Source organism: Lotus japonicus, chromosome 3 (genome assembly GCF_012489685.1).
Source record: "Lotus japonicus ecotype B-129 chromosome 3, LjGifu_v1.2".
NCBI classification, from domain to species: Eukaryota; Viridiplantae; Streptophyta; class Magnoliopsida; order Fabales; family Fabaceae; genus Lotus; species Lotus japonicus.
This window is the reverse complement of record NC_080043.1, coordinates 16,443,748-16,456,514: the sequence shown is the minus strand read 5'-3', so window position 1 is coordinate 16,456,514 and position 12,767 is coordinate 16,443,748. Positions and strand designations below refer to the sequence as shown.

Genomic DNA, 12,767 nt, shown 5'->3' with positions numbered 1-12,767 from the left:
TTGAGCCAAGAGTAACCAGCATGCACAGAGTAAAGCCCATCATTTGAATCATGCCAACTCCATCTATCCACCATGTCTGCCCTAAGCCGAGGCTCTAGAACTGCGAACAAGTTGATCTCCTCCTGGGATAACCACGTCGATAAACGATTCATGTTCCACTGGTTTGCTACAATTATATCCCGTAAGCAAAGCAAGGTGTCAGAAATATTCACAAATGGAACCTTGTTAGCAATTAACCCTTTCCCTGACCAGTCATGATACCATACTGAGGACATACCATGACCCAACCTGAAACGGAAGCCATCTTGCAACTGATCCCGCACCCTAGTTATTTCTTTCCAAATTGGCGAAGCATTAGGTTTCCGATCTGCACTAAAAATGGAGTCCCCTCTCATATATTTATGCGAAAGGGCTTGGACCCAAAGCTTTGGAGAGTTATTTGCCAAGTGCCACATCGCCTTGCCCAAGAGAGCAGTATTAAATTCATCCATATCTTTAATCCCGAGACCACCATCTTCTTTTTCACGAGTGATTGTATCCCACTTCACATGGTGCCACCCTCTTTGACCATTCCGCTTTGACCAGATGAATCCTCGCATCAATTGATCAATTCGGTGTGTGATGCTTCTAGGAAGCCAAAAGGCTTGCATAGTATCAATAGGAATAGACGACATCACTGCTTTAGCCAAACAAACACGCCCCGCCATATTCAAGAGGTTTGTCTTCCACGTTGCCATTAACCAACACAATATTTTTTTACACTTCAAAAAGTCAAAATTGTGGAAACTTAAAGAAGTTCATTTTTTCCAAAAGTTTAACTTTTGATATTTTTGGAAGAATTGTATAAATATTTTTGGGGAATTTGTATATTTTGGGGTGTTCAAAAATTCAAAAAGTACTATCATTTAACTATTTTTGAATTGCACCTTGCAAGTAGGCCTAGAGGTATGGTGAAGCCCAATTACTATATCTAGTGAACCCACATAACATTCACTCAATGTTTCAAAATCGCTTCATTCCCTTCCCTCTTCATTTTCCTTTTCATCTCTCTTAACACACTCACTCTCTTTCAATTTCTCGATTAGGGCATCGGCGTTTCCCCTACGAGATGCCGCTATTTATCTCCGACGAGGAGTTTTCGCGGTGCTCCGGCGACACCACCGCCGTCGCCGCCAAGGCGGACTCCTACATCCGCAGCCTCCTCCTCGAACTCGACACCGTCCGCGCCAAAGCTGACGCCTCCGACATCAACGCCGAGCAGAACTGCTCTCTCATCGAGCAGAAGTATCTCTCTCTCGCCGCCGAATTCTCCAAGCTCGAGTCGCATGTTTCCGACCTCCAATCGTCTCTCGATCAGCGCCAACGAGAACTCTCCGATGTGCAGTCGCAGAATCACCAATTTCAGCTGCAACTGGTTCGAATCGAATTACCAGAAACCTCGAAAATTCGTAAGCGAAACGCTCTTATTGTTGCTTTGTTGTTTGATTGTTTTTGGTTTTTTTTTTGTTAGGTTGAGAAGGATAGGGAGATTGAGAGGTTGAAGACGGAGGTGAACGAGCTGCATAAGGCGAAGAGACAGTTGATTGAATTGAACGAGCAGAAGGATTCGGAGCATAGCGAGAAGAGCGCTACCATCAAGAGCTATCTTGATAAATTTGTGAGTATCTGTTTCTCTGCTTGTTTTGGTTTGGTTTGGTTTGGTTTTCTTGGTTAAGGCTCTGTGATTTTTATGTTGTGTTTCAATGGTGTTATTGAAGATTCGTTTGTCGGAAAATGCTGCGCTTAAGGAAGCACGATTAACTGAAGCTGAGGCCGAATTGGTGCGGTCGCGTGCTGCTTGTGCTCGCCTTGAACAGGTTATTTTCTTAGTATTTTTCGTGTTTGTCGTTTGTTTTTCATACGTTAAGAGCTACCCGTTTGTTTGTCCTGGCAAATGGCTTATTTCTAAACGGAATTGGAAAATGTTTTCATCTAGAGCACTTGCATTTTTATCACACTAAAACCCTGTAATGTGCAAACAGGAGAAGGAGATTGTTGAGAGGCAGAATGCTTGGCTTAACGAGGAGTTAACGGCTAAAGTTAACAGTTTCAATGAGCTGCGCAAGAGACATACTGAATTGGATACTGATTTGACTTCCAAGCTTGCAGATGTGAGTAGTTTGATATTATAATAGAAAATTACTATTTCCTTTTGAATTTTAATTTGTTTTCATTTCGTTGCTCGAATGTTATTTGATCTTTTATCAACACTTTCAGGTAGAGAGACAATTCAGTGAATGCTCTAAATCTTTAGAGTGGAATAAGGGTAGAGTGAAGGAGCTGGAAATAAAGCTTAAATCTATGCAAGAGGTTTGATAATTTTTTAACTTAAAATGTGATGTATGGTTTTCTTTCATCCCAAACCCTGCTTGATTTAGCATTTTATGTGTGTAGGAATTAATTACAGCTAAAGATGCAGCTGCAGCCAATGAAGAGCGATTCTCTGCTGAGATCTCCACTGTGAGTGTTTTGCATGTTTGACCCAAATATGGCTATAATATGGTTAAGCATTGGTTTTAGCTTCATGGCTATCAACTTTTCTACTTGTGGGGGCACAGTAGGGGAATCTATTTGAGATTAGGAGTTGAATGAATCAGGATAGAGGTTTTGATTGCAAATTTAAGTAGATGTTTACAGTCCTCGAAAATAACGATGGTTTGGAATAATTACTAGCATGTGGCTAGAAGGTAACTTTTCAATATCATATTCTGTAGAAAACTTAATCAAGAGGCTGCACGGGAGGGAAATCAAACATCTAATCATATTTTGTTTTTGTATGGTGGATGAAGGCCTAAAACTACCATAACAATATGATGGATGGCGTTGCAGCCTGTGGCGTAAGCATGGTGGCTATAATAAAAATAAAATAACATACATAAAAAAAGTATACCATAAAACTGCATAACACAAGGTAATAAAAATGAACAAATAACGAATGTCAAGAACTATAAGCTACAAATATATTGTAGTAAGTCAAATTCAATAATTCACTGAAAATATCATTATTAGCAGCCCTTGAACCATTGAACAAAGAGGGCGGCATCAAAGAAAAAGAAACAAATAGGAAAGAAGAGAGAGGGAATAGAAAGAGATAGAAAAGTGAATATAAAACAAAGCATGATATAAAATGCTGGGTTCATATAAGGAAATATATAGAGAGCAAGAAGGAAGAGAATGGGCCATTCCCCACAAAGCAAGTGACTTTGAGTCTTCGATTATAGCAGAGATGTGAATGAGAGTAGACAACAAAGCTGTCTTATAGTTTGGCGAGGCATTGATGTTTTAATGGGTCACTATGGGCTTGTCAGGTTAGGGTGGGAAATGGGTCACCGTTATCCATACATTGTGGTTTTTTAGGTGGTTAAGCTGCTATTTGTTGGAAGTGCCATACCTTCTACATGAATGGTGGCTGCCATCTGAAATTGCCACACCTTGACCATCAAATGGCATTCTGGCAAAGATCTGCCATGCCAAATTACCATTGCCATCATGGTTGCCATTTGAAAATACTACTTTGCAACCACTAAAGTGAACATATAAGAGAATGTTGATATCCTTGCCCATCTCACTTCCTATCCATGAATCCTAGCGTTGGCTCCCTAGTAACAACTCTTCAACAACAAAAGCCTTATACCACTAAGTGAGGTCGGCTATATAGATCACCCGACATCATTTGTGCCGGATAGAAACAATAATTTGGGGGATATTATTGACCACAGGGTCACTTTTAGCAATATCTTCCAATGTCATTTTTGGCCTCTGTCTACGGCTCTTCACATGACTAAAGAGTAAAGAACTATGTTAGCCTCCCAAAGGTCTTCTTTTTATATGTCTGTAGTCAAAGCAACCTTAACCGATTTTTTTTCTTCTTCTCCTCCTCGATAGGTGTCCCACCAGTATCTCCTCTTATACGATCATTGCGTATCCTGTCCTCTCTAGTGGGGCCACTCATCCATCTTAACATTCTCTCCCTAGTAAGTAGTAACAATTCACAATCACAAAATAAGTTAAGAATTTTTCACCTTACATGTTAGAGATACAATTACTTGGTGTTTTACCGGCACTTTTTCTTTGTTGGAGGCATAGTAGTCAATCGCGGCAAATAGCGGCGCTATCGCGCCGTCGCGTCGCGTCGCGGCCCTTCCCCGCGATTCTGAATCGATCGCGTCGCGGAACGCCGTCGCGCCGCGAATCGCGGCCAAATCGCGTTCAATCGCAGCAAATCGCGGTGCTCCAGGTTGAAGATGGGTCGGGTCCAAGGAAAATCCCCAAATTGCCCTCAAAATTTTAAAATTAGGTTAAAATTTGAGGGTACTTTTGGGATTTCGCTCTTAATAAGTGAAACGGTGCGTTTCACTCGTCTTCTTCAACGCGTTTCTCTTCTTCTTCTTCTTCTTCAACGCGTTTCTTCTTCTTCATACGCGTTTCCTCTGCAATCTCCGGTGTCGTTCCTTCAGCTCAGCCCCTTCGACCAGAAGTCCAGAACCCATGGCCACGGCGCAATCTGACAAGCACCGTCCAGGCTCCGGCGACCACCACCCCTGTTTCTCTTGGGCCTTTGTTCTGTTCTGAGTTGCTCTGTTTTTTATCTTCTATTCCTCTATTTTTCTTTCCTTTCTTTTCCTTCTTATTTATTATTCTGTTCTCAAAAATACTTCTCCAGTTCTTCTCCTCTAGTAGTCCTCTCTTCTCTATCACTTCATCATGTTATGAATTTGAATTTTGAAGTTATATTTATCACTTTTTAGTAATTATATGTATATATTAATTATATAATATTATATGTGAAAAATCAAAATAGCGGTCATCCCGCTATCCGCTATCCCGCTATCCCACTTTTGGGGTCGGCCGCTACGCGCCGCGATCCGGGATTGACTACTATGGTTGGAGGATAAAGTAGATTATACATATATGGAAAGACAGTTAGTTATGCATGATGCTATTGTTTTCTTTAAGTTTTGGCTTTATACCTATGCAGTATGAAATCTGCAATGACCAATTGAAATTAGACATGGCTTTCAGTTATACATTTCACTTAGTTTTTGTATGTTTAGATAACAAAAGTATGATCTATTTTTATTGTGACATTGTATTAAAAAATGCCAAATATTCTGTAGATTTTTTCATAAACAAAATAATTTTATTAGAGAAGAGAGGTGAAGTACTGCAATGATGAGGATAAGTTATCCTTCATAGCAAGGAAATCGATATGCAAGGAAGTGCTTGAAAAATAATAATCCAACTAGGCTATCCATTACCATTGCATATATGAGACAGTAATTCCCCTGAAGCTTCCATAAGCAGAAGACCTAAGAGATGTGGAATAGTAACTCTATTCCAATTCATGCTTGATGTATTCTTCAAAATAAGGAGCATTAATTTTTCAATTCTGTATATTTTATTATGTATTTTGAATTTGAATATATCTTGTTAATAGGTCAATAAGCTTAATGAGCTCTATAAAGAGAGTTCGGAGGAGTGGTCTAGAAAAGCAGCGGACCTTGAGGGTGGGGTAAAAGCTATGGAGGTGAAGTATATTATTATGCTGTTTCCTAATGTTTGGAATTTGTCATTTTTGACATTTAGAATGCTTGTATTTTTTGGTAATGTTAGTACCATTTAAACAGTCATACCTAAAGCAAGTTGAAGATGATTATAAAGAGAAACTTGAGAAGGAATCATCTGCTAGAAAGCAGGTTGAAAAGGTATTCTTCATCAGTCACATGTTGATGTTCTGTATTTATGTATTTGCTTTCCTCCAATATATCAAACTGGTTGTTATTTTGAAACATAATAATAATTAGCTTAATAGGTAATACACTAATGCTTGCAAATGCTGTTGCTCTAATTTTATTTGTAGGTAGATGCTTACCCAAAATATATTATGTGCTCCAATGTAAAAATAATCTTGCTTTATATCTGTTTGTGTGCTTTTAGGAGGCTGCTGATTTGAAAGAAAAGCTTGAGAAGTTTGAAGCAGAAATTGAGGCAAGCAAGAAGAGTAATGAACTAATTAATCTTCCACTCAGCAGTTTCTCTACTGAACCGTATGTACCTTTTTACTCCTTAGAAGCACTTGATGCACTCATTTTCCCATCTCTTCGCTGCATGATGCTCCTTCTTATGGCTTAAGTTGTTTAAAATGTCAAGCCCTAGGGAATAGGGATGCAGCATCGATAGATAGAATCAGGTGTCTGTTGGCTAGTTGTAAGAATGGGCTGAGATATACAAAAATCTGTCACTTTCACTGTGGTAGATGCTGTAGCTCTACTAGATATAAGTTACTTAATCACGAATAAGTTATAATGGGGAGCTGTGCCAGTTTGCCATGATAACTTATGACAATTGTTTATAGTGTTGGGATTTGAAAGGAAGTGGAATTTATGATAGAAATTATATGATAATTCAAAGAACAAATCAGAAGAAAATAAGCAGAAGGAAAGCTTCTCTGCCATGTGGCAACAACCAGACTCAAAACTTGCCTGAAGTGGTTTCCTTGCCTCCTCACTATCCTCTATTCCATAATATACATGTTCTCCTCAATGATTGCCTGCTTTCCGACTAACCTTTCTCACTGGTGTGTACTCCAGGCCACTATGAGTAACCACCCCTCCTGATTGCAGCTTTGGCCAAGTAGAATTGAGGGCTTCTACTGCTACTACTTGCTAAGCTACATCTTGCCATGTTTGTCTTCTCTTTGGCACTGGTCAACCACAGCTTGAACCAACACAACCACCAAGGGTTGTTGCTTTGGAAATTTAATGACAGCTAACATTGGCCGACTAAGGCTATGTTTGTATTTCAGTTTGTAACCACATGAACCAACATTCAGTCTCAACGAAACATTTTGCTTCTTCCATGTTCACACCCTTGGAAACAGTGCAACAGATGTTTGAGGAGTTGCCAACTGTTCCTAAGTCCAAACACATACTAAATACTAAATGCTAGATTAGAAAGTGTTATCTTTCCCCCATGGCGGAAAGGATATGAATTGCTTACTATGTGGACTGATAAAGAATAAGGTTTCGATTTCATTGAAATAAAAAAGAATATGCGACGAGTTCTGTGGAACTCAACTCTGGACAAGACAGACCGTTCAAGTTGGATATTATCACTTTGATACTGCTATCATTTTGATACCATGCTAATAATAATAGGTTCACAGTGTATTGACAGTATTTTGGAATATTGTTGTTAGATTTGGCATTAGAATGCCTTAACTTAATACATCTATATGTAATTGTTAAGCTCTCACATTGTACAACTAAGTCCTTATATAAGGTAAAAAAAGAGATAGCTTTTGGGGTAGAATTAGGCCTTACTCCAATTATAAGATGGTATCAGAGCCTAGATCTGTTTATTGGGCCACCCATAAATGGGTCACCCCGTAGGTGTTGTCTAGTCCTACAAACTTCATGAGCCATATGTCCAACCCTGGCGTGAGGGGTGTGTTAAGTTTCCACATTGACTAGAGATATGGCCCCACATTGACTAGTGTACAAGCCCCAATGTAGTTATATGATAAGACTAAATGACTAATTACTTAACAACCGTACCGTGATGTCTATTTATAAAAATTCTCTTTCAAGGAAGTTGGAGAGTGATAATTGTAATTTTCACTCTGAATTTTTTTTGAAGTCAGGATTTGTAATTTAATGCCGTAACTGTTTTAATTCTTAATTAATAGAGGTTCTCTGTGAAGGAAGTAGTTGTGAAAGAAAATTGTAGTTTTTATTTTGGCATTTTGTGCGAAAGCAGTATGTGATTGAATTCAAACCTTTTTTTTGTATTTAATTATGAGAACTTATTTAATAATGGCTAGGTTAAAGAAACAATATGTAAGCCATTATTTTCTCCTGCAAATGTTTTTCTCAGTAATTTGTTTGTTACTTACAGGTTGCTGACATCTATTGTAGCTGATGGCATGGTTGAGGAAAATAACATGCTAGTGCCAAAAATTCCTTTTGGTGTTTCCGGAACAGCATTAGCCGCTTCACTTCTGCGAGATGGATGGAGTGTGGGTTATTGAAATTTGACTTTTAATACTGCCCCCATTTTTTGATTTGGTTTTCAGAAGAAAATCTTCTAACTGTATACCTCTCTTTGTTGAAGTTGGCAAAAATGTATGCAAAATACCAAGAGGCTGTTGATGCATTTAGACATGAACAATTGGGAAGGAAGGAGTCAGAGGCAATATTGCAACGGGTATGGTGCATCTTTTTATGCATATCCTTTACGGGAGGGAAATATTTCTTCATGTCTGTCTTGTACTAGTTTGTTAATGGAGATATTGACTGTAATGCTTTAAAATTATTTGTTAAGAATAAGAAGCATTTTCAATGAGTGGGTAGCTATAGTGCTTTGATGAATTGATTATGTACAATTATGTAACAATTTAACAAAATTTGGGAGGATTTGTTGTCTTTTGCCATTAATTTTTTACTAAACAAACACCCATTTGATGCCCCAAAGATAGGAATGCGATCACTTTGGTCCTCCAACTATAATATTTATTTTGAAATCCATTTGGTCTCCAAAATGGTTAAGTAGATGTCAAAATTTGAATTAGATGGCTATTTTGATATATTTATCAATGGTGGGACAACACTAATGACAGCTGCTTTTTTTTTTCTGGTGGCCCCAACATTGGGGATAACTCTCCCCTCCCTCCTAAACAAAAAACTATTGGACCTGTTTTGTTGTTTTATGGAGACTGGCATATATCATCTTTGAGTTACATTTTTGTTAAGTAGATTATTGGATGCTTCAGTTGTTGGATTTGGATATGATTTTGTAATGAGTTTGCATGGGATTAAAATTACATATTGGGTTCTGTTTTATGTTTGGTGATGGGATTAAAGTTGTACATGAGATTTAACAGAATTGGACACTTCAGTGGAACCAAAGAAAGAACCAAATTGTGTTTCATTTTATTGATAGTCTAGAATGGGACAGACCAGAACTTAAACATGAGCTATGTTTTGTGTTTGATGCTATAGAGCTCATACCATGGTAGAGTTCCGTAAAGGGTCAGTGTCAGACTCAATTATGTGTCTATACAGGCAGCCCATCCTTGCATTTGCAAGAGGTTGATTTAATGACTTGCTAATGCAAGGTAAAGTTGCTTACAATAGAGTATAGACCAACAACTCTATGTTTGATGAATATTAAAAATAAAATAGAATGAAACTTTAAAAAGTAGTACATTTTGGTTCCTCTAAGATGGTGAAACCAATATGAGTAAAACATAACCCAGTGTTTTCTTTCATTTTGCTGCATGTCGAACAGTCTATGTTTTACTAACAGAATAGCAAAGTATTCTTTCCAATATGACTTCTTTGTGACATTTGTTTATACAATTATTCACTGTTCATAACAATGTTTGAATATTTTTACCCGCTATCAATATAATTAATTAATAAGGCACACACCTATCTTCTTTGAATGATGATGAAACCTCCTATGAACTTTTTCAGGTTCTATACGAGTTAGAGGAGAAAGCAGAAGCTATAATAGATGAAAGAGGTGCATCTTCTTGTCAAATTGAATTGGAGTTGCTATATACTTTTTTTAACTTGGAGAACAAAATATTATTAGATTATGTTTCATCATTGTTGTTCTTATTGTTCTGCAACGAGTTCAATGAGATACCAGGGTATATAGATCTGCATCTTGATCAATCATTTTTTTCTTTCAATAATTACGTATCTAAATTGAATGGTTGTTATTTTTGTGCTTGCTCCAATATATTGTCATTTTAATTCATGTATTCTTTTTATCTTGCAATTCTATTTGTACTTCTTCATGGGAAATAAATATTGATTAGATAATTCATTTTACAATTTTTAATTAATAGAATGTGTAAGAATTATTTAGGGCTAACTGTACCCTTTATAAGGACTTATTTGACCATATCTCTAATCAATGTAGGATCTTTAACACCCCCCCTTATGCCTAGGGCTGGGCACCTGGAGTGTAAACTTTAAGATGGTATGAGAGCCTATCCTAGATCGGTTTATTGGGCCACCCTTATATGGGCCACTCGCAGATGTCCAGTTCTGCAAACTTCACGCTCCAAATGCACATCCTGAGCCGTGACGGGGTGTGTTTAGGCCAAACCCAAATTTTAAGATGGTATTAGAGCCTATCTTAGATCCGTTTATTGGGCCACTTGGCAATTTCCAGTCGTGCAAACTTCACGCTCCAAGTGTCCAACCTTGAGTACGAGTGTGTTTAGGTCCCACATTAACTAGAGATATGATTAATTAGTATCTTAGAGGGTAGATTAACCGAATTTTAAGGCTTTATGACAAATTTTCAAGCAAAAGTTACTTCCTGCTGATGTCACTGTTCACAAAAAAGCTATGCAAGTATGTCCACTGTTCAATTGTTTATCATCAATGTCATTGATTTTTTACTTAAAATAAATATACTGTTCATGCAGTGGAACATGAAAAGATGGTTGACACATACTCCTTGATGAGCCAAAAATTGCAAAACTCCCTCAATGATAATTCAAACTTGGAGAAAACCATTCAAGAACTGAAGGTTTGAAACAAAAAAATCAATTTCATCTTTCGTTTTTGGTTACATGTGGATTTTCTTAGGTCTATCTCTCGCAGGCTGACCTCAAACGGCATGAACGAGAATACAATCTTGCACAGAAAGAAAATGACGACCTTCGTAAACAGGTAATAAAATGCATCCTTTTTTCCCCCTAGTATATTTATTTCATCAACTAGTTTGTTGTTGAGCTGAGCCTGGTGTTTCTGTCTTTTTGTTATCACTATCTCTGGAATATTATGATGGTTAAAGTATAAGTGTGCCTTTGGAGGAATACGAAAAAACAAGCCTATCCTACTAGGTGTGCTCAGCTACGAGCGCCAATGGTCATCACTACTCACCAGGCTCTATAAAAACTAAAATTTCAATAAAACCATTAAGAGGAAGGCAGGGTTGTTGATTGTGTGCTATAGCGGCGTTTCGATGCAGAGCGGCCCTTGTCCGCTATGTTGCTTCCTATCGTGTAGCTACTCAGAGTTGCGGCCTCTTTTGCGGCCAAAATCGCAGCAATGATTGAAGTCATGATTTTATATTAATGGCCTTGTTTTTGGCTTATTTCAGTAACCGGCTTTCTTATAAATTTTTTGATAATTGATTCCTTACAGGTCACAGTACTTTTGAAGGAATGCCGAGACATACAACTTCGTTCTGGGTCAAATGGTAATGATGTTGTTGATGTTGCATCAAATATTGCTTTAAGGACAAGTAGAGGGACCGAACCTGAAGATGTCATATCAGACCACATTGTAAGTTGATTTTGGGTTTGCTTTTGACATGGTTTGCTTTTGACATTTTGTCTCTTACTTTTCAAACTTCTCTGTTTCATTATTACACCTGTTCAATTGAAACTTGGAAGCAGTTAACCTTCAAGGACATAAATGGATTAGTTGAGCAGAATGTCCAACTCAGAAGCCTTGTACGCAGTCTTTCTGGCCAAATTGAAAATCAGGAGGTGGAATACAAGGTTAGTTCGAATAAAAATTTATATTCTGTCCTTATGCTACAGCTTGCAAAGACTTTCAGAAAATGTGGTTATTTTTTGTGCTAAAATTGTAGGAGAAGCTTGAAATGGAGCTAAAAAAACATACTGAAGAAGCTGGTTCTAAAGTCGCAGCTGTTCTTCAGAGAGCAGAAGAACAAGGGAACATGATTGAATCACTTCATGCATCTGTAAGCTTTTTTTAGTGTTTTTGGTTTTGGTTATAGTAGGAGCTCTACAGCCTGGGGAGGGGAATCGGGTATTCTTCAAGAGATGAAAATCATCTTGCTTGTGCTGGTGGGTTTAAAATACCCTACCTACTGAACCCTAAATGTAATGGCATTAAGTTTAGGCCTGAATGCCCCAGTTTATTATGCTCCACATTATTTTTAATAGTATTCTCACAATTTTGCATATTTCAGTGTTACTGAAAAACAGGGTGAGAGAATTCGAGAGAAGGTAGCAACATAGTCTTAGTTTTCATTGAATTGTTATCGGAGAGTATCATGAGAGGGCGATGAGTTACAGTCATCTTTAACACCACTCTACAAGTGATATAACTGCCTTATAAGTAATAATACAATCATAACTAACTACTAACTTCAGCTGTGATACCTGTGGTTTGCATGAAAGGCTTGGAAAAGCTCTGCTGCATGCTAACATTTATGACAACATACTCTAATAATTATTGCCACTATTCATGCCTTTTAGTTTTTACTTATGATACCTATTCCTTGTAGGTTGCGATGTATAAGAGGTTGTATGAGGAGGAGCATAGTCTTCATCTGTCTCATGCACATTCTTCAGAAGCTCTTGCAGGTTCTAGAAATATGTATTTGTTGTTTTCCTGCTTGTTTTTCCTTCTTTTCTGGTGCAATTAATATTGACTGAGAATAGGGTTGATGGGATGGTATTTGCAATCTTTTCCATTTAAAGGTTGAATTGTGGTGCATCCATTTACATCTGAAGTTCATAAAAAAAACGCAAAAATGATGTAGAGAAGCTTTGGATGAAGACACGATTATGGTTCCTTGTCTTGAGAATTATAGCTTTAATAATTGGACTCATGCTACATGAATGAAGGTCAAACTTAAGCAAGACTGCACCTCATTTTGGCCATGACCATGACATTAAAATAATGGGCTTTCCTGTTCCTTCATTCTTCTTACTGCTCCCCCGTTTTAAA

General features: G+C 37.7%; 1 protein-coding gene across 2 annotated transcripts in view; it reads left to right on the top strand.

Annotated features, from left to right (window-relative positions):
- Positions 1-999: 999 nt before the first annotated feature.
- LOC130748732 (nuclear-pore anchor-like) overlaps positions 1,000-12,767 on the top strand; it is a 32,666-nt gene continuing 20,898 nt past the window's right edge. For both annotated transcript variants that reach the window (XM_057601977.1, XM_057601976.1), the window contains exons 1-18: positions 1,000-1,414; positions 1,511-1,657; positions 1,758-1,856; positions 2,022-2,150; positions 2,257-2,349; positions 2,434-2,499; positions 5,477-5,566; positions 5,667-5,744; positions 5,977-6,086; positions 7,936-8,056; positions 8,152-8,244; positions 9,516-9,564; positions 10,484-10,587; positions 10,662-10,730; positions 11,208-11,348; positions 11,462-11,566; positions 11,659-11,772; positions 12,322-12,400. In XM_057601977.1, coding sequence (XP_057457960.1) covers positions 1,109-1,414; positions 1,511-1,657; positions 1,758-1,856; positions 2,022-2,150; positions 2,257-2,349; positions 2,434-2,499; positions 5,477-5,566; positions 5,667-5,744; positions 5,977-6,086; positions 7,936-8,056; positions 8,152-8,244; positions 9,516-9,564; positions 10,484-10,587; positions 10,662-10,730; positions 11,208-11,348; positions 11,462-11,566; positions 11,659-11,772; positions 12,322-12,400 — 1,993 coding nt within the window. In that variant the 5' untranslated portion in view covers positions 1,000-1,108. The remainder of the gene's footprint in view (positions 1,415-1,510; positions 1,658-1,757; positions 1,857-2,021; positions 2,151-2,256; positions 2,350-2,433; positions 2,500-5,476; positions 5,567-5,666; positions 5,745-5,976; positions 6,087-7,935; positions 8,057-8,151; positions 8,245-9,515; positions 9,565-10,483; positions 10,588-10,661; positions 10,731-11,207; positions 11,349-11,461; positions 11,567-11,658; positions 11,773-12,321; positions 12,401-12,767) is intronic.